Source organism: Talpa occidentalis, unplaced genomic scaffold, assembly GCF_014898055.3.
Source record: "Talpa occidentalis isolate TD23 unplaced genomic scaffold, MPIMG_talOcc4v2.1, whole genome shotgun sequence".
Lineage (NCBI taxonomy): Eukaryota > Metazoa > Chordata > Mammalia > Eulipotyphla > Talpidae > Talpa > Talpa occidentalis.
In genome coordinates, this window is record NW_026555331.1 from 126,150,887 (window position 1) to 126,172,086 (window position 21,200).

At 35.7% G+C, this 21,200-nt stretch overlaps 1 protein-coding gene across 1 annotated transcript in view; it reads right to left on the minus strand.

The window, feature by feature from the left end:
* The window catches only part of DOCK4 (dedicator of cytokinesis 4), a 397,824-nt gene that overhangs the window by 53,320 nt on the left and 323,304 nt on the right, over window positions 1–21,200 (minus strand). Inside the window, exons 27-30 of the mRNA XM_054692564.1 lie at window positions 19,373–19,467; window positions 8,567–8,642; window positions 6,363–6,463; window positions 5,893–5,951 (exon numbers count right to left, since the gene is read on the minus strand). Coding sequence (XP_054548539.1) covers window positions 5,893–5,951; window positions 6,363–6,463; window positions 8,567–8,642; window positions 19,373–19,467 — 331 coding nt within the window. The remainder of the gene's footprint in view (window positions 1–5,892; window positions 5,952–6,362; window positions 6,464–8,566; window positions 8,643–19,372; window positions 19,468–21,200) is intronic.

Here is a 21,200-nt window from a genome sequence, read left to right on the forward strand (position 1 = left end):
ACAGATGCAGGACACCATTCAAAGGTCCTGGCCTGTCTGAAAATCCCTTTACATCACTGCTATCACTCATTCTCCCAGGTTTCATCAAAAGTAAAAAATTGTTTCTCATCATCGGCTAACTGATCCATCCAATTATGTGTGAGGAAGAAAAGTGGCTTGTCATTCCTTTTGCTTTCCTACCTTTATTTTTGATTCAGGAAATATTTTATTTTCCTAAAGGACTATTTAGATTTCCCCATCAGCACAAAAATACCTTCCTGTTAAACATTGAAAGAAACTTCCTTATTAATCTAAGCTGAATATTTTCCTTTAAAAGAGTAAATACTTTCAACATGGACAAAGCCTTTGCGGCAAATATATAGAAACATCAATTCATAGTTCTTCCCCCTGTATTTCCACTGTCTTCTCAACATACACATTTAAGCAGGGAACTGGCAGCTACCATTTGTAATTCCTTTCCTAGGTTATTTTTGTCTGGGTAGAAAGTAGAAGCCACCTGAACTCAATCACTCTTACTGTCATTTGCAAAAAGCCGAAACCTACTCAGTGCTGATTCAAAATGTCCTGGAAAGTCAGGGGAAGAGAAAAGTGGGAAGAAGATCTGTGTAGGGAAGACAAAATCAGGCAATCCTGAGATTAACAGGTTTATACCTATTTTATGGCCCTAACCCAGAAAAGATAGGGGCTCAAAATCTTGCCCAAGCGACTCTACTACAGCAAGGTCCTGGAGGAAAAAGACCATGTATGCAGGGTGATGTTCATCTTGGCACATGGCTAAGAACCTGAGGGCCTCCCTGCTGCCTTGACACTGTATAAGACCCCCAAAATTTGCAGACCTTTTTGGAGTGTGTGGGGAAAGCAGGATGGGAGAGGCAGGTATTATAAAATCAAATCAAATTTCCTGGCGGTCCAAAGAGTTCTCCCATGCCTACATTGATGGAATGAAACTCAGAGCTGCTACAATACAATCTTCCTTTCTGATCTTCCCTGAGTCTGGCATCCTTTGACTTCTCTAATGAAAAACATCACTAGCACACTCTTATTTACCATCATTTGCCTGAGTATTTTTGACTCTCTTTTTAAAAAAAAAGCTCTCCCATTTATAGACACCTTATAACCCAATTTTCTCCTTTTAAAATCTTCTACTATGAAAAACCTCAAATGTACATAAAATCACAAGGAATATTAACATCCCATTTTACTAAATACTAACACATACCTGGTATTTAGCTTTAATCATTAGCAATGTTTTTGCTTATCTTGTGTATCTATCACCCTGACAGTTTTTTTCCCTAGGGTATTTTAACACAATTCTGAGGAATTATATCATTCTTCTTGCACATACATCAGTAAGCATCTCTGACAGGAAGGACATTTAATAAATAGAAAATGACAATGGCTTCATTATACCCAACAAAAGCAAACAATAACTCCTGAAATCAATCTAAAATCCAGACTAAATTAAAATTTCCCTGATTGTCTTGAAACATTTCATTTCCAGTTGGTTTCTTTCAAGACCATCCCAACAAGGTGTATACACTACACCTTCTGTCCTGACTTTTGATCAACAGTAGAAAAACCACACCTACAATTAAATCATTGTCAGGAATTTCTGAGGATGGCCTTATTCGCTGAAAACACACTTTGAGAACACAGAATCTGTACAAACCAGTACAGACTCTCCAACCATAGAAAATTTAATTCCTACCTAATCAGCAAAGCAAAATCTTGAGCTATGTATGGCAACAGCAAAATAAACTTCATTTAAATGATTTCTTTTTAAACTGCAGATTTAGTATACATTCCCCATTGCTAATTGTTAACCACATGGTCTTGTTTTGAAGTATTTAGGGCACCTGCTACTGAGGCTGCTGGAGATTTATATTTATGCACACAGAACAGCCTGCTAGGGAAGTATTGATTTTTCTACAGCAGTTACAAGACGCTGTGTTTGCAAATGTGGAATTAAAAAAAGCCCACTTTATACTTAGTAAGAATGATAGTTCAACTAAAAATAGAAAGAAAAAAATTAGCTTGGGGGCAAGTTGAATGCCAAAGGTGAGATATTGTAGTAAAGATAAATCTCTTTCCTTCTTTGTGGACTACTCTTGCAAGTGTAGGTACAAATGTATAAAATTTGGGGGAGATACACATGCTCCATCCCCTTTCTTGACAGAACATTTTTACTCTCTGTACTTAGAAAATAAAAATGCCAAGGACCAACACATTTAATAAAAGTTGTTCGCATATCATTTATTTGGTTTTTACTCATCAAAAATAAATTGTAATAAGCCAGAAGGAAAAAGAAAAATATCGGATGGTTTCACTTATAGCAGGAATATAGGGGAACCAAGTAAGACATCAGTGTAAAAAAAATAACAGTATAAAACACAACAAAGCCAAAACAGACAATTATATATCAGAGACATAGTGAAGAGGAGGAGGCGGGAGAGAGATCAGAGAGAGGGAGGGAGGAAGGAGCACAGGGGACTGAGGTGATGGTGCATGGGTGCCTTGGGGAAGGAAACCCTATGGGGACTACACCTTAAGGGGTGGGGGGAAGAAAATAAAGAAAAAGAAAAAAGTTAAAATAACCACAAATACCATCTCACTCTCATTAGGGTGGGACTCTCAGAAAAATAGAAAGTAATGAGCGTTGACAAAGAAGTGGAGCAAATGGAACCCTTGTGCATTGTCAGCAGGGATGAAAAATGCTGCAGATGTGGAAAGCAGTATGGCAATTCCCCCCAATATTCACTGCAGAATTACCACATGATCCATTGCTCATAGGAAAGTTTAGGGGACAGAAAGGCTATGGTTGAAATTGGTTTCTATGGTTTTGTTAATAAAGACAGACAAGTCACTAAATCACACGATCCTTTTTTTCCTTGTCCTTATAGCAAAATGAGAAAACAACTTATTTTTACCATGGAAGAATCTCCACACTTACAAGGTAACAATGAGCAAAATCTGATTTAAAGATATTGTCCAGTAAAATTTGTTTTTCCCAAATTTGACCAACTGGACAGTTTCAAGTACTTTACTAACTCTGGACATTTCTTCCCCTCAATTTATTCTCTAAAATATTTTGTATCTATTAGAAATGAGTGAGTTATCTCGATTTATAAAATAACAAAAACCCTCTTGCCTTATTTAAACATGGTGACTTTATCTTTAGCAAGCATTTTCCTCTTGCACATAAGTTGAACAAAAAGTTTAAAACTTAAAATTTGAAAACAAGTTCTTAGCAACAGGCATGGACCATTTGTCTTGTATCTTCCCCTACCCCAACCCCCATTTGCACATAAGCCAGTGCTTCATGAATTATATTAAATTGATCAGTCTGTTCCATTAAAAAATGCAAATCCATAATTATCTGAATACATTCTCCGTTAGCATTCAAAACACCCGATACGACTTATTTATAGGCAAACCAAATTATAACAAAAGAATTTTGATATTCCTAAGTAACAAACTGACTTAAGATCTATTAAGGATGTTAAAATAGTACCCTGAATACTTAATTTTATTATTGTTTTGAAAATATATATATTGAAAGAGAGGTTTTTACATTTCTAAACATTTTCCTATTCTAGGTGTTGTACAATGGCAACGACCTTTAAAATTCATGGTATGTTTTGGAAGCCTCAGAAAAGTCAGGATACAACTCTAGGGAAATAATTCAGAAACCACGGAATGAAGCTACTTGAACTATGTCATGCTGGGGCTTCATAGTTGAGTATAATGAGCCTTTTCGTGTATTTTTTTAAACTTGAATATACTCTGCAATTTCATACTACTTGAAGGGCATTTTTGAATAAAATTTTCAATCCATAAGACTCTTGGATAAAACTCTCCCTGACCACCCCTTCCTCCCACTCCCCATAATGTTTTGACCTTAATATAACATCTGACAGGCAAATAGTTCTCCAAATACCAAATGACTGGATTTCAGGGGTATTTTTCAGGTTAGAAAGCTTTGAAATTCTGCTATTAGGAAATCTTTCAAAAATATGTAGAACTTCTGAAACAAAATTATCATCAATTTAAAGTAAGCATTTTCTAACAAGTGCTAGAACTGTGCTGGAGCTAGGCTCCAGGGTTGTGAGAATGAAGCTGGGATAGCATCTATAGTAGTGCTTGTCATTCTTTAGTCAAGTGCTTAAGAATCACATAGAGAACTTGTTAAATTCAGACTATCGTACTCCACACTGAGAGACTGTTTCTGTAGCCCTGGGGTGAAGCCAGTGAATCTGAATTTCTTACAAGCTTCCAGGTGCTGCTGTTGCCACTACTCTATGACAGAACTGTTCTAGAATACTGGCATGGTAATGTACTATGTGGATCAATATGCTCCAGACACTGTCCATGTTCTCCAGATTTTGAAAGAAAAAGGAGAGATATAATAAAACCCCAAAACCAGAGAGGTTGTTCTAAAAAAAGAGGGGGCATGAGCTTATGAAGTTTAATGATAGCTTTAGGGAGACTAAGGGGGGTGGGGGCAGCTTCATTTAGTAAGCCAAAGGTTATGGCCCTAAATACAAAGCTATCCTGACTTGGATAAAGATTTATGTGGAAATAATCATGCAAGGAAATGCTAAGATTCATTTAGAGGAGGAAACCTGCCATATTTTCTAACATTCTGGTAACCCAACCAGATCTGTTTTAGTCTTTTAATTGGAGCTCTGACAAGAACCTAAACAGCCACAACAGCATTTCATTGCCTCATTCTTTGGAAAACATCTGGCTAAATTAATGCCAAATGTGTCAATAGTATGGACAGTACACAGACCTTGATTTGCTCTGTAATGAGGAAAATACAAAGACTGAGAGAGCACTCTTCAAATAAAACTCGTATTTGATTCTATTTTTGAGATGGATCTAAAGATATCTTCTGGACTTCCGACTGGGTTTCGATAGTTGGGGTTGTTTTCAAGATGCGAACTCATTTTTTTTTTTCCTGAAGTTACCAACAATCATTGAATATTGGGCTAAATTATAGATAACAAGACTTCCTGAGGGATATACATATTCTAGTGACAAGTCACTGTCAGACAGAAAGTAAATGATAATCATTCTATTTTCACTTGCAGAAAACAAATCCTGCCATTTCTAAGTTCTGTTTGAATGAGCCCAAGAGAAAAGATACTTTCAGGTCATCACATATTCAGTTCAAATAGATTCATGACTTTAATAAATCACAAGGAAGACTTACAGTATAATACTAGTAAACGAATACTGTAAACTTGCATAGCTAACAAAATTAAATACAGTATGAACCTCGGGAAAGAAAGTCCATGATAGTGAGATTTTAAACCAATTTATTTTCCAAATATTATTCTTTTCTTTGCAGCCAGTGTCATAGGTTTGCTGGAATAAATATGCTCTATCTATTGTAGCAGACAAACAAAATTGGATTTAATAGTTTCTTAGCAACTGCAGATGCTTTTATGTCTATATTCCTTCTGATATAGGTCAATGATTTCAAGATTTTAAGAGTACTGATGCTCAAGTCAAGGTTTCATGAAGTTTAATCTGAATTTGTTATGACTCTTAACCTCATTTCTGAGTTCTAGAAATTTTGAGTCATTATAACTCCGATTCTGAAAGGTTAGCTCACTGTATTATTGGAGCAATGCTTGATTATGAAATTTATCATCCAATAAAAATGAAATGCACAAAGGTAAACTGATTTTTTTCAGACAGACACCAATATAAAGAATTAATTGTAACCTTATTCAATGCCAAAGTTTCAACTGCTTTCTATATTTTCACTGATTTAGACATTTGATTTCAAATGCTGTCATGATAAAATGCCCTTCTTCATTTGTATACCTCAAAAATTCAGTGATGAGCTATACCCTGCAGGTGGTTTTTCTTGTCATGACTTACCTAAGTTTTGCCACATGCTGAAAATTTCACAGCCCATTGTTACTCGCATGTCACCATACCTGAAATAGGACAAAAACCAAACCTGATACAAAGCTTCCAGAACAAAGAAGTATATGTCTCTTTAGGATACAATCTACCATTTTGAATTAAAAGCTAATTATGTTTTTAATCAAAATGTTTAATTGCTCCTAACTCAAATCCTCACATAAACTCTTTTAATAAAACAGATTTGTCTCCTAAATTTTTGCTTTGATAGTAAATTTGAATCCTAAAAGTTTGAGAACAAAATATATAAATAAGCTCAATATTGAAATTTCTAAAAAAGATTGCTTCTTGTGCCTTCAGCCAAGGAGGAAACTACTGTAATTTCTAGTTATTGATGTCTGATTTATGAATCATTTGAACTAAAATCCCTTTAAAGGAAGATTTGATTTGCCTTATACCCCCACCTGTTGTATGCCGGTACTTACTTTTCTAACACCTTTTTCTTTTTGGAAGGTGTGAACATCTCTAATTGCAGACACAACTGGTTTATAAAAATGACTGCGAGATAAAAGTAGGAATCCCAGATCTGAAACAAGAACAAGACATTTAAACATGACAGTGTTACAAAAATATTTACAGGTGAAGTGACATTTTGGATTTATTTCAGGAGTGGTAAGTGAATGGGTTATAGTTGAGATAAGCTTGGTTGTGAGTTGATAATCTTCAAAGCTGGATGTAGGTAGATGGGGGTTCACCCTAGGCTCTTTATATACATACTTGAAATTTTCTACAACAAAGAAGTAAACTAAAAAAATACCATCTATGTATATATTGCTTCAATGCCAATCTCAGGTTTCATGAATTCTCTGGTATATCCTAAATGGTAGATGTTTTGTTTTTCCTATGTTTGAACATCTCCAAGGAGGCTGAATCATAATGGATTAGTTTATTCCAGTGTGAATTCATTTTTGGAAGTCCTTTTAATGTTGAACTAAAAAAAATACATACATTTCTTGGGCTATGCTAATTGCTTTAAATTCAGACAGTATATAAAAATTCCCTGTCCAGACAAATCTTTTTTTTTTTTTTTTTAGATTTATTTATTTATACAAGCACTGGGGTATAGGCCAGAGGCGCAGGAGGGCTAGAGAATTCACCAGACACAGAGCAGGGAGCAGAATAGGCAGAAGGACTGAAACACTACTTTGGGGAGCAGCGGGTGAGGCAGGAGAGGTCTGCTGCACCATGTGGGAATCTCCCTGGCAGGCCAGAAATTGAACTTGTGCTCAACCTGCTGTGCCACGGGGGAGGCCCCTAGACAAATCTTTTAAGTCTAAACTTTCTTATGCCAAAAAAAGTACCAGAAAGATCAAAAGAAAATTCCCACAAATAAACTTAATTAAATGTCCTACATTCTATGATGTAGGACATCATAGAAGGAAACAGCTTCTCTCCTGACAACATGTAAAATTGAAGCTAAAAAGCAGGAGAAATAATACAAAGAATAAGTATCTTTTATACATAAAGAACGCTGACAAGTAAAAAAGAATGTGACACGACCCCAAGCAAAATAATCAAAAGTCAAGAGATATTTCCCAAAATGTGAATTTTACTCAGTAACTAAAAACTAGTAACTAATAACTAGTAAGAAATGTAAATTAAAGCAAAAAGGTTTTTCCCCTTCTCAAATTGCAAAAAAAAGTTATCTCTTCCAAGTTGGTGTTGACATATGAAACAGAAAATCACATATAATTGGTATAATTTTTAACTCAACCATTTCACTTATATTTAGAGATATATACCAAATTCTACTTTGTCAGAATACACATATAAAGAATAATTTATAAGACTGAAAGAGCAAAAATAGCTTGCATATTAAAAACACATTTTCACTTATGAAATTTTGACACTGATTATTATAAGGCATGGTATCAGGTGTGTGTGTGTGTGTGTGTGTGTATGGCATTTCTAAGACATTTAATAAAGAAATTTTCTATTTTCATAAATGTTTAACATTAAAAATGCTACTTAAAAATAAGAAATAAAGGTGGGAAAAACATAAAACATCGCTGAGAAGGGAAGCAAACATAGACACTGTCTATCTTTCCATCTTTGTTTACCATTTATCATTTGCCACTTAAAAGAATATCAAGAATTCTTAGGTACCCAGGCACATCATGTTATGTTACAGATGTACAAAGACCTGTGCCTTAAGGAATATTCCTAATAATTTTTTCTTCATTAATTTACCCTAAAAATGCTAAGATGGAAAAGTACAGAAACTTAAGTGTTTATAAATATTTTCTTCTCAGATACATGATACATATAAATAAACTCTATGAAAGTTGTCTAAAGAACATTATATTCTGAGTTCCCTTTAACATGCCTGGGGATCACAAAGAAAAGAACAAGAATTAAAATGCAAAGTAACAACAAAGAACTATCTCCTCTTGAGCCCCATGATTTCCATCAGATTTGATAAGCATTATTATAGCCTTACGCTATTCACAAATACAATGAAAGTTCTATGTTTTTCATAGTCAAAGTTAACATGACCCAGGATGAATTTCAGGTAGCTGGAACAATTTTATTTTCCTAACAGAGAAGGAAAAAACATTAGGTAATTTTCTGAAGTACAATATGATACTTTTAGCCTAAGTGGGACACAGTCATCTAAAAGGATATTTACCTTATAATCAAAGTTTTCATTTAAGAAGTTCTTCCGAAGTGCATCTGACAGATACAGAACTGTTGTAATAATAACACTAATGATAAAAAAGAATACATTTTAATGTTAGAATTTAGTAAAGATAATTAAGAATTAAAAGCAACTCAGATAAAAGAAAATCTCCTTCAGTAGACATTGGAGCAATATTAAACAATTCATATTTGGAATTCAAGAAGAAAAGGGACATTATACAAAAAAAAAATCTATCACTGAAGTTAGGTTCTTTATAAAACAAATGATAAATAGATCTATGAACCCATACAACTCAGAAATCTATTAATTTCTTAATGTTTTTGTTTTTATTAATTTCCAAACAAAGCAAAATGGTTTAATATAAGCATATTATTCCATATTTGGTTGACAAGAAGAAAGTTACTCTTTTAAAAAGTACGGAAAAAAGAGTGAAGGTAAAGATGAACTAAATAGGATAAAATGAGATTATATTAAATGTTTATTAGATGTCCCATCTCTGCTCGCTCCTATTAGAGTGTCAAAGAGCTATGGAAGGTAGAATCTCCCTCTCATGGCTACAACACAGTGCTGAAGAAACAACTACAGACTGAAATTATCTATAACCCAGTAGTCAGCTGTGCCATACTGACAGTGTTACAGTATCGTATAGTGTCCAGAGTAGGGGCCCCTTCTTGAGCATGGAGAAAGTGGGGAATCTGATACAGGGAACATATACAGTCATAATTATTTTGCTGGGGAGATTTAAAAAAGGATTTGTGAGCATTTTTAGTTAATTCTAGAGTTCTGCACTTTGTAAGCAGTAAGAGTATATATTCAGAGGTAAGAGTATGCATTCAAAATTGAATGCCTTTCCAATAGTTTCATTTAATATTAGATACAGCATTATATTGAAATAAGAATGGCCACTCCCCCAAACTACTAAAAACTAAGTACAGATGTATTAACAGTTAATATTGAAAAATATAATACTGGAAGTCCTAGCCAGAGCAATAAGACAAGAGAAAGACATACAAGGAATCCAAATAGGAAAAGAAGAAGTCAAACTATCACTATTTGCAGATGATATGATAATATACATAGAGAACCCCAAAAACTCCACAGAAAAACTAATTCAACTCATCAATCAATTCAGTAAAGTGGCAGGATACAAAATCAACACGCAAAAGTCAGTAGCCTTCCTATACACAAACAATAAATCTGAAGAAGAAGAAATAAAAAAAAACATCCCTTTTATTATCGAAACAAAAAAAATCAAATATTTGGGAATAAATCTAACAAAAGAGGTAAAGGACCTACACAAAGAAAACTATAAAACACTGTTAAAAGAAATAGAAGAAGACACAAAGAAATGGAAAGACATCCCCTGCTCATGGATTGGAAGAATAAACATTATTAAAATGGCCATCCTACCAAAAGCAATATACAGATTCAATGCTATTCCAATCAAAATTTCAATGTCATTCTTCAAAGAAATAGAACAATTATTGATGAAATTCATATGGAATCACAAAAAACCCCGAATAGCCAAAGCTCTACTGAAAAAAAAAAGAAGGAAATGGAGGCATCACACTCCCAGACTTCAAACTATACTACAAAGCCATAATCATCAAAACTGCATGGTATTGGAACAAGAACAGACATACAGACCAATGGAATCGAATAGAAAATCTAGAAATAAACCCACAGATTTATGGTCAACTAATCTTTGACAAAGGAGCAAAGACTATGCAATGGAACAAAGAAAGTTTGTTCAATAAATGGTGCTGGGAAAACTGGGTCACTACATGCAAAAGAATGAAGCTTGACCACTACCTCACACCATACACAAAAATCAACTCAAAATGGATTAAAGAACTAGACATAAGACCTGAAACCATAAAATACATAGAAGGAAATATATGCGAAACACTACGGGATTTGCACATCAAAAACATCTTTACAGACACATCACCCAAAGCAGTGATAGTGAAGGCAAAGATAAACAGCTGGGACTACATCAAATTAAAGAGCTTCTGCACAGCAAAAGAGACAATAACAAAAACAAAGAGAAACCCCACCAAATGGGAGAACATTTTTGCACCCAACACTAATGATAAAGGACTGATCACAAAAATCTGCCAAGAGCTGATGAGACTCAGCAACAACAAAGAAAATAATCCAGTCAAAAAATGGGCAGAAGAGCTAAAAAGAAACTTCTCTGAAGAGGAAATGCAAATGGCCCACAGACATATGAAAAAATGTTCAACATCACTTGTAATCAGGGAAATGCAAATCAAAACTACCATGAGATACAATCTTACACCAGTGAGAATGGCACATATTAAAAAAACTAGCAAAAACAAATGTTGGCGAGGGTGTGGAGAAAAAGGAACTCTTGTGCACTGTTGGTGGGAGTGCAAACTGGTCCAACCACTATGGAGAGCTGTGTGGAGATTTCTGGACCTACTAAACATAGAGCTTCCATATGATCCAGCAATTCCACTCCTAGGTATTTACCCAAAGGACACAGAAACATCAATTCCAAAGAACACCTGCACCCCTATGTTTATAGCAGCACTATTTACAATAGCTAAGCTTTGGAAACAGCCCAAATGCCCAAAAATAGATGAATGGATCAAGAAGATGTGGTACATATATACCATGGAATATTACTCAGCATTCAAAAAAGATAAACACATGCAATTTGCAGCAACATGGATGGCGTTGGAAAGGATCATGCTCGGCGAAATAAGCCAAAAAGAAAAATACCGGATGGTCTCACTCATAGCAGGAATCTAGAAAACTTAAATAAGGGACCAGGAAAATGAATATAAGAAAGTGAAAATCAAAGTCAACAAAAAACTATGAACCAGAGACACTTTTTGGGGGGTGGAGAGTGGGAGGGGAGGGATTGGGGTCAGAATGGGGGGTTTGCAATTGTATGGGGGAATATAAAAATAAAATTTATTATTTAAATAAAAAAAAACAAAACAGTTAATATTGAAAACATCTTTGATCTTATCTGAACTCCATACAGAATGGGCTGCCTGTGATATGATGAGTGTCAGTTTCCCCTTATGATTTGGAACTGAAGGGTGTAATTGAATGACCCTAGGTAAAACAAAATGAAACAAAACAGAAGACCCAACAACTTCACACCTTGGTTATCTTACTTGTAAAATGTAGGTAAGAAGAGTATCTGCTAATTTGAAGAATATTTATAGCCTTTGAAGGACACAATATGCAATATTTTTATCAAGTTGGAACTATTATCACCTCCTGGCGAGGCATAGGGACATTAATTAGATGAAGAAATTGGATGGCCAAATATGGAAGCTCAAGGTGAAGAAGAGGAAAGAGAAGAAAAATCATCATTTTGTGGGCACCTACTGTGCCATGAGCAGCACTGTGTACCTGCATGTATATTATATACATGCCATTCACATCATTAAATGAATTGTTCCATGGAGGTGAAGCACATAAAGCCTGTAAGGTTGAGAACTCCTGTGGCTTCTTTAATACCCCAAATGGCAGAAAGCACCAGTGAATGTCCTATCAGAGATAAATCACCTGCAAATACTAATATCAATGGACAATTTTCCATAGCCATTGGCAAAATTGATGATAGTAACTGAAAAAATTATTAAAGTTCCCTAAGTACTTTACTCAGACTTTACTATGTGACACTAAAGTTTAATTATTAGAAAATGGAAAGCCATTAGGCAAGGAAACAGCTCTTATTTCAGCATTAACTAGAAGATTATTGAGGAGAGAGGAGAAAAAAAGAAAACAAACCTAGAAGATTGTTAGACTCGTCAGGTTAAAGAAGAAAAATTTACATTCTCAACATGTGGTTATAATGTTCATGCTTTGAAGCTCAATAAACACACACAGTGCCACTACAGCTGAATTTTACATTAAAAAAACTTCCTTTTGGTCCAGAGCTCTAGCTTGGATTGTTCAGAAACAACAACCTCTCATGTCAGTGAAATAGGACATATATGGGATTTAGACTACAGGGCCTAATGTTCTGAAAAGGCTCTAACAAACTCAATCTTCCATGTGAGAGAGGTCATTCTACAGCAAAGATTACCCATTTGTTATTTATAAGCTGGTCCCAAACACAGTGTCCACGTCTTCTTGAAATTCACTTGCTGGTATACACCAGAGAGCCTTGCGACCTTATTATGAACTAGTGAGTCTTAACCTCACTGCTCATTGGAAGCACTTGGGAGCCCCAGATATTCTAATGATTGGATTGGGGAACAACTTGGATAGGATTTTTAAAGCTCCCACGTGATTTTTATGTAGACCCAGAGTTGAGAACTATTATTTCAGAGACAGCAGTGTTTCTCAAACTTTAATGGGTACCTACCTGGTGATCTTGCTAAAACGCAGTGGGTCTGGTGTGGGACCTGAGATCCTGCATTTCTAACAAGATCCTAGAGATACTCATACTATTTATCTACAAGCCATCCTTTGAAGAGCAAGGCTCAGAGAGGCCTGAGTCAGAGGAACATTCCAATAAATTCTGCTTCACGTTCTCCAACTTTTAGAATTTTAGGGTGACAGCTATTCTTCTGATTCTTTAATGGGATATGCACCCTTGCTCTAGATGTGATACCTCATCCTCTTTTCAAAGATGCTTTATCATTAGGCATAAGAGGCACAAGAGTGTGCAGGGCCTATGAGTTTTTTAGGAGCTTTGGAAATATTGAGACCTGAGAAAATGTCATAGGATCAAAAAGTAAAACTGTATATATACCACAAAATGGACTACTACTCAGTGATCAAAAAGAGAAACTCATGCCATTTGCAGTAACGTGGATGGAGCTTGAAAGGATAATGCAAAGTGAAATAAGTCAGAAGGAGAAAGATAAATACCAGATAGTGTCACTAATATGTGGAATATAAAGTAACGAAATTAACTTGTCAGGTAAAGACAAAGCTGAAAAGCTAACTCTTGATAGCTGTCTACAGAACTGAGACACCAGCGGGGAAGGAGAGGCAGGACAGACACTTAGGTACAACCAATGGGAGAGTCAGTGAGGGAGGGAGGGAGGCCATAATGGTCCACCATAATGGTCCATGGTGGTAGAGTATGGGTGACTTGGTGGTGGGTGCACTATGGTGGTAATTCCTGATGGGGATTCCCCAATGTTACCTCATTTAAAAATAATTAAATTTTAAAAAATCATACTGCAAAATGAAAACTAAAAAAGGGTTAATTACATGTTCACACAATGTAACATTACAATGTCATTAATTGTCCAACATAATATATATGCAATTTCTATTAAAAAATCACAGGATATTCTTTCTGACATCACAAGAATTCCCTACATACATAAATACTGAGAAATCACAACCAATGGGAATTAAATGTTTTACTCATAGACCAATGAGTTAAAAAGCTAAATGTAAAAGAAGCTTTCTACTTCAGCAAAATATATCTAATGGGGCATATGAATCTATTTCATAGGTTTGATATGATAAGGAGTGAACCTCCAAAAATGAGACCTCCCAAAACTAGAAAAATCTTAAAGTGACTCTACTTCAACTGCTTTCCATTTTCATCTAGAACATTCAGTTCAAGTCACAGAGGCAGCTGCCAAGGCTTATTCGGGTAATTCAGCATTAAGGTAGTTTTCTGGCTCAGGTCCCCAGGCCAGCTAATGACATTCATGCATAATTGTTCCTTTATTGTAGTAGACACCAGAGGTGTTGTGGGATCTTTCCTTATTTGTTCCAATTTATCCAAAACCATGTGACTCTTTTGGTTTTGTTCTTTTACACATGACTCAGTTTCTGAATATGGGGACATTTCACATCTCAGTGTTTCCACTCAATAGCCAAGAAAGGTTTGCAATCTGTTCATGCAAATGGTCAAATGACTGATATCTGCCATGGAAAAGCAGGCGCAAGCACTACTGCACAGCCATAATCCATGGCACAGCACAATAATATAAAAGGGAACTGGTGCACAGGAAATCAAAGTTATCACTTCAAGTTTTCTAGTTGTCACCTCATTCTGGCATTTAGAAACTATTTTTTTAAGCAGTGCTAGCTCTCCCCTATAGAAATCTCATCTTTTATAATTTGTCCTTTTGAAAGGACAAATCTGCTGAAGCAAGAGCCCATCTCCATAAATAATACATGAACCAAGAGAAATATCTTTGTGAATCAACAAAGCTGATATTTACACATTGAACAATGACGGATTTCTAAACCTGGAGTACAATGACTTTCCTCCAAGCTGGTGGGTTACTTGGGAGCAGAAAGAGACCAACACAAAGACATTTAGGGTGGTGAAATGCTGGATGATCATCAAGGGAAATATATAAGCTCTTGGTTCTCAAGCCTCAGAGTGCAGGAGAATCACCTGAGGGTATACAGGGCATCAGGGCCTCACCACCACCAAAGGCTTGTCATGATGGTGCCCAGTCAAGAGGTTCTGGTGCAAAATTCTTCCCATTTTGAGGACAGGTGTTACAGAGAGAAGGGAAGAGAGACAAAGGTTGCCATTTAGAGACCAAGAAGATTTGGGGAATTTGGCCTTCTAAGCCAAGTCCAGTAAGTGTTGAATGACTAACCTTGCAATTATATCTCAACTATGCTTTTTATACTTATTTGCTGCAGTGGATAATTCTAAAATGTGAAGCTTGTGGACATTTTACACTTTTTAAAAAGTATTCTGAAGAAAGGACTGAAATTAGGCAAGGCTGATGAGAGAGGTTCTCCAATGGGAGGTACAGCATTCGTCACAAGGGAAGCAGATAAACATGTGTTTCTTTCAGTCATGGAGTCATGCAGTATGGTGAGATAAAAAAGAATGAACAGGATTGAAACAGAAGGGTTTTTGAAAGTCCCTTAGCCCACTCTATTGGGTATTACTGGTAGAGGCAATAACCGCACTGTTGATCTGTTAGGCTCAAACATGGAAGCCTTTGCTTCATGTATTTGTTCTCTTACTGACTCCTTACAACTCATAAGGAGATGCACAGGCAAGCCTGGTTTCTCTTTTGTCACCCTGCTTTCTGATACCCGGGTCCTCTCTTTCTCATTCAACCTCATCTTTACTGATTCCTTCTCTCCTCTTACTTCCCCACACTAAGAGTCTTTTCGTTTCTGAATGTGCCATGTGTACTCTGACCACAGAAGATTCTTACATGCTTTTCCTGCCTGTTAACTCTTGCTTTAGCTTTCAGCTCAGGCTGTACTCCTTAATGAACGATCCTTCCTATCCATTCTAGAACAAAGTGTCTTTCACAAGCATCTTCCCAGAACCATGCTCTTTTTCTTTTTTAGCTTTTATTTTGTACATTATGTACTGAAAAATATTTATAGAATGGATGGGTCAATGAATAAATGGAGGGCTTCCCCTAAGAATCTTTAATTCCGTAAATCATTTATTTAACATATAGATTAAATCTGTAAGCTACACTGGGTAAAGGTAATAGCTAATGAAACAATCCAGTGTTTGGTACAAACACACAAAAAATGTGTATGTTTGAAAGCAACATGCACACCAGATAAACAAAATTAGTGCCTGAAATTTCAATCAGAGGGCAGGGAATTTTTTTCTTTGCTCAGTGAGAAAGTCTGTTAAAAGATTTATCTCCTTGAAAATATGTAAAAAACTGTGACTTTATTTTTGTACTGTTTTGCAATGTGTAAGTGAAGAGGGTGGAGAGATGTTTGCCTCAAAGTGTCCATATTTTTGTTACTTAATTTTCATCTCCCTTATGTTCCCTCTTTCTTAGAGTGAGCAGTTGTCCTCATCAGAAACATCTACCAAGAACTTATAGTGGGCACAAGATAGTTTTGCGAGCAAGAAGGCAAGAGAAGTCACACTTCTTACCTTGACAAATTTAGTCTAGAATTACTATGTTACAATATCAGACATTCAGGTGGAAATAAATAAAAACCATATTATCACCAGGAATCTGGTCACAGCTTTTGGCAGAACTTCACATAAAGCAGAGAAGGTCCGGATTTGGATGGAAGTTAAAGGCATGTAACTTACTTGGAAACATAGGAAGAAAAACCCCAAACATAAGAGAAAATATATTCTATGTGATGATCTATGTAGTTGAGCTCAAGGGTAGAACAAAGGTGATTTCTCAGCTAATTATTGTCAATTCAACAAGTACAAAGCACATAAAGTGGATATTATAAGTGGAAGTTTGGTTTAAATGCCTCTTTGAAGAGCCCTAATCAAATATTTGTCTAAGAAGGTTAGTGTCATGGAAGAAAAACTGGTCAACTTCAAAGCAACAGATTCAGTTCCCATAACTTGCTTTTCCACAGATCAGCAAAGTAGAAATTTTTGTTCCAACGTATGCTCTCAAATACCTTAAGATCTTTCAGAAATTAATTTTTCTACTAATATCATAAAGGTAAATTTTTTAAGAGATAAAGCACACATAGTTGAAGGCCTATTTTCTGAACTTTATTGTAAGAGAAATCTCAGAAGCTTTTGTAATTCCAATGGGAAACGACTAGGCACTAACTGAAGAGTAAAGAAGAAGGGGAGGGAAGCGAATTGCACAGGGCAGGTGGTCTATCCCATCTTGGCAGGTGTTTCGCCAGCCCTGGAGTTCCATCTAGGAATCAGCTTTGACTTGCCTCTGCCAGCCATTGCCAGTGGAAAGGCAGTGCCAGATTCCTAGCAGCACTGACTTGGGTGCCAGTGGAATGATACTATTGCATTAGCACAGAGTGATGGCCTTTTTCTTGGGTTTGTAATGGGAAACTTCTGTTTAAAAGTATTACACAGAGCTCATCTCTAACAAAATCATGTTCCTATTTGTTAAGACCATTTATGAAAATCTTAAATGTCATGTGATTAATCCAAAGCAGAATATATATTTTTAAGTCTGCTATCCACTCATGTGACCATGAAGTCTTCATAAATGGAGAAGAGATTTCTAGGTGGGGCAAAGAGGTGGCATTGAATATCAAAAAGTCAATGGTTGTCATGGTGTCAGGAAGCTCAAGCAGAGCCTGTTGCACGTAAGGAAGAAAATGTCAAATTTTCTTTTGGTTTGAATTTCTGCCACTGAAAATTCTAATTCAAGACAAAATATTCTTCTACATATGGGGCAGGCAGAATGACCGAATGATGATGCTTTGTGATGACAATCAGCAGCCTGAACCCCTCCCCATCTGGCCTCTGGGTTACTTCATAGTTCTAGGTATTCAGAACGGTTGATCTTGGTAAAAAGGCCAGATATGTGACCAACAGCTCCCACATAAATCTTTACCATCCGGACATCCAGATGAAGAGATATTTGATTCTGTTCACAGATATCAAACTAATTATGCTAAATTCTGAAGAGAGCTATTTCAGTAGTCTCAATTAGCCTTCAAAATGGAAAAGCTGCTTCTCTACTTATGTAAAATATAATATGCCACATTATACTATTTGTTACTTCACAAAATTTTAACACATCCTTTAACACCTCCATGTCTATAAATGCATGCTGTAGCAGAAGCCATATCAGGCATAGCTAATCAAAATTAAATCCTATGTTCCTGGGTCTCTTACCCACATCATACCTGGGCATTTGGGGGATAGGCATCCCTGGTCTATGGATAGATGCTTAGAGAATCCAACCTTTGCCCTGAAGGAGGGTACAGGGGATTGAAGAAGAAGATGAAGGATAAGCAGACAAATATGGGCTAAAGAAAGAATGTTTATGAAATAGGGTAAATTACAAGTGTGGAAGTAAAGATTTGGCCAGTTTCCCAAGGAACTTCATCTTCATTCTGTATCCTGAGATGGCAGAGATAGGAAGTCAGAGAGCAGACAAACCCCTGGCACAGAACTCTCCAGAAATAGCTGCTGCCTTCCTGACTTACCCAATTTACTTTTCTGGCTCTAATTTCTCCAAACATTGACTTCAGGTCATTTTATTTTTTACTAGAGATGTTTCATACAAATTAATCTTTATCAATTCTCAGAGATTCAACTTTATGTCAGTAACTTCCTAAATGTCTGTATCTAATTTTAAACTTTTGTCAGAGCACTATTTTCAATTCTCTACTGGTCATACAATTTAGATGTATAAAAGGAACTTCAATCTTGAGTATCCAATTCAAGAGTTGTATTTTACTCCCAGTGCTTTATTCCCAGGTTTTATGGTGGTGGGTTTTTTTTTTTTTCCCAGAGATAAAGTACAAATAGTTGAAGGTTTATTTCTGAACTTTATTTCATTTATAAAGCAGAAAATATCTCATATGCTTTCATAATTTGAATGGGAGCCTATGTAAATGATATATATTTAGTGCATTTTGATGAATTAAACTGAACTAAGAAAGATCAGAAAAGACTGAAGTGTCTAGCAAGAGGGCTGGTTAAATAAGCCATGGTAGGTCCATTTAATGGAATATTATATATCTGTAAAGAAATAAAATGAAGAGCTCTCTAGATATTAATGGAAAGACTGCTGGCATTTTTAAGTGAAAGAGAAACATGTTGAACACTGTATATATTACTCTATCTGCTAGACTCTTCATGAAGGAACACAGGAAGAGCATGCAAGAAATAACAAAATTGGTTAAGACAGGCTGGGAGCAGAGGAGAAACAAGGAGGGTAGGAGTGCAACTCTCATAGCATATACTGTAATTCTGTTTGAACTTGTAACTGTTTTAATATATCATCTACTCAAAATAAATAGTAATTAAAAAAAGTGAGAGAACGTAATTCACAGACAAAGAGATTGCAAATTTGAGATTAAACTAAACAATCATTTCATACTCTCCTTTCCACCTACACAATGAAGCAATTATCATCAATTTAAATGTCTTACTTGTTAGCTACCAAGCGCATAACAGTCCAGTCCTTTGGAAACATTTCTGGGCGTATAAGTATTCGGAACACAGTAAATATCTGCAGCAGGAAATCCTTTAAAAAAAGAGAAAATAGGCCATTTCACTAACTGATTATAACTGTACACCACGCACACACAATGCTGTTGTTACCATTTCCAAAGCAATTATGGAGAAGGGACCCATACTTTCAAAAATTTACTCTTGCCATTCTCAGCATTCAATTGGCCTGTGAATCGTCCCAAATGTCCCCCCCCCTTTTTTTTAATGCACAGTGGAAATAACTTTTCATTTCTCTTTAAAGTTCTAAAATTTAGATTTTAGAAGTAAAATGGAAAGCTGGTAATAGAAGATTTCTTCTATTATAATGTCCTAAACATCAGAACTTTTCAATTCAAGAGAATTGTAAGCATCCCTGGCTCAGTTCTGTTTTCCTTAAGTGTCAAAATTTAGAAAGCTATGTTCATTAAAAAGCATCATAAGTAAAACCCATTAGAGCACATTCTGAAGACAGATTATTAAGGGAGACATGCAGTTTATGGATCTTAGTGAATCATCCTAAATGTGCTACACAGAATGTATCCAAATAATGGTGTGTGCGAAGCTGAGCCCAGTGATAAGTGCTTATTAGCTATGAGAATATCAAGGTATTTATCACAGAGGTGTCATGCCAGAGGGCAGTGGTTTTATTGAGATGTTACTTTTATTGGATCACTTGAAAATGCACTTGGTAAGACAAGATGCTATTGTCAGACAAGGAAATAATTCTATAAAAATTACAAGAGATAGAGTCCAAAACACTGTAGCACATTATACTTAAAGGTTATCAAGGTGATAACATACCACAGGTGAGGAAGAAAATGGAGCTTGCGCTGCTCAACAAGAGACTGACTCAATGTGGCTTTGATTTAGATTAATTAAAAGACAAAGATTCTTGTAACCTTAAGTGCTAGTAGGAAAACATATCTCTGTAACAATCTGATTGAAGGCAATAGTGTGGTTGCTTTAAGAAGTACCCCCCCACAAGACACAAGAGCTTTATTTATCACAACTAACAACGCATTTTGTCAAACATGAAGCTACTTGAATCTAAGATTAAGGTTGCTATTCATACCATCAAAAGAGAGAATCTAAAAACTGCAGAACCATTTGGAAGCTTTTAAACAAACAAACATATTCTAACAGTTATGATCAAGCCCATAAGTATTTTGACAAAGATTTATTTTAGCTTCTTTGGCATCAACACACATATGCTGATATGTAGTATATGCCATGTGGAGATGTGCCTCTAGGTCAACTGCTTTTAAATGATCAGACAGATCCTGCCATGTCTGCAGAACCACCAGGATTTCCCAATGTATTCCACTTCAGGGCAGTTAATTTGGGGAAACACCTCATATTCTAGCCTACTCTTGGGATAGCAGATCATTCATAAACTAAAACCCTTCACCATGCAATTGTAGAACTTATTCTAAATGGGCTTTCATTTGATTCTTTTGAATTTCCAACACATGAAAACATATAGTCTCTGTAAAAACCAGTCTCTCTTTACCTTTCAGAATTGTACTCTACTTCTGATTGTTGTCTTGTTGAATTTACTTGGATATTTTTAAAAAGTTATTAAAGTAGGAGAGTTACTTGTTTCTCATAGTCTACAATTACTTTAAAAAACTTCAAATAAATTGGACATACTGAAGCTTTGTTTGTTCTCCTCAAAAATTTAAAGAGAATTTAAAATTGGAGGCAGCACCCTTTGTAATGGGGGTTTTGGGGTGGGGTAGGTGAGTGTGAAATTAGTTGCACAGAGAA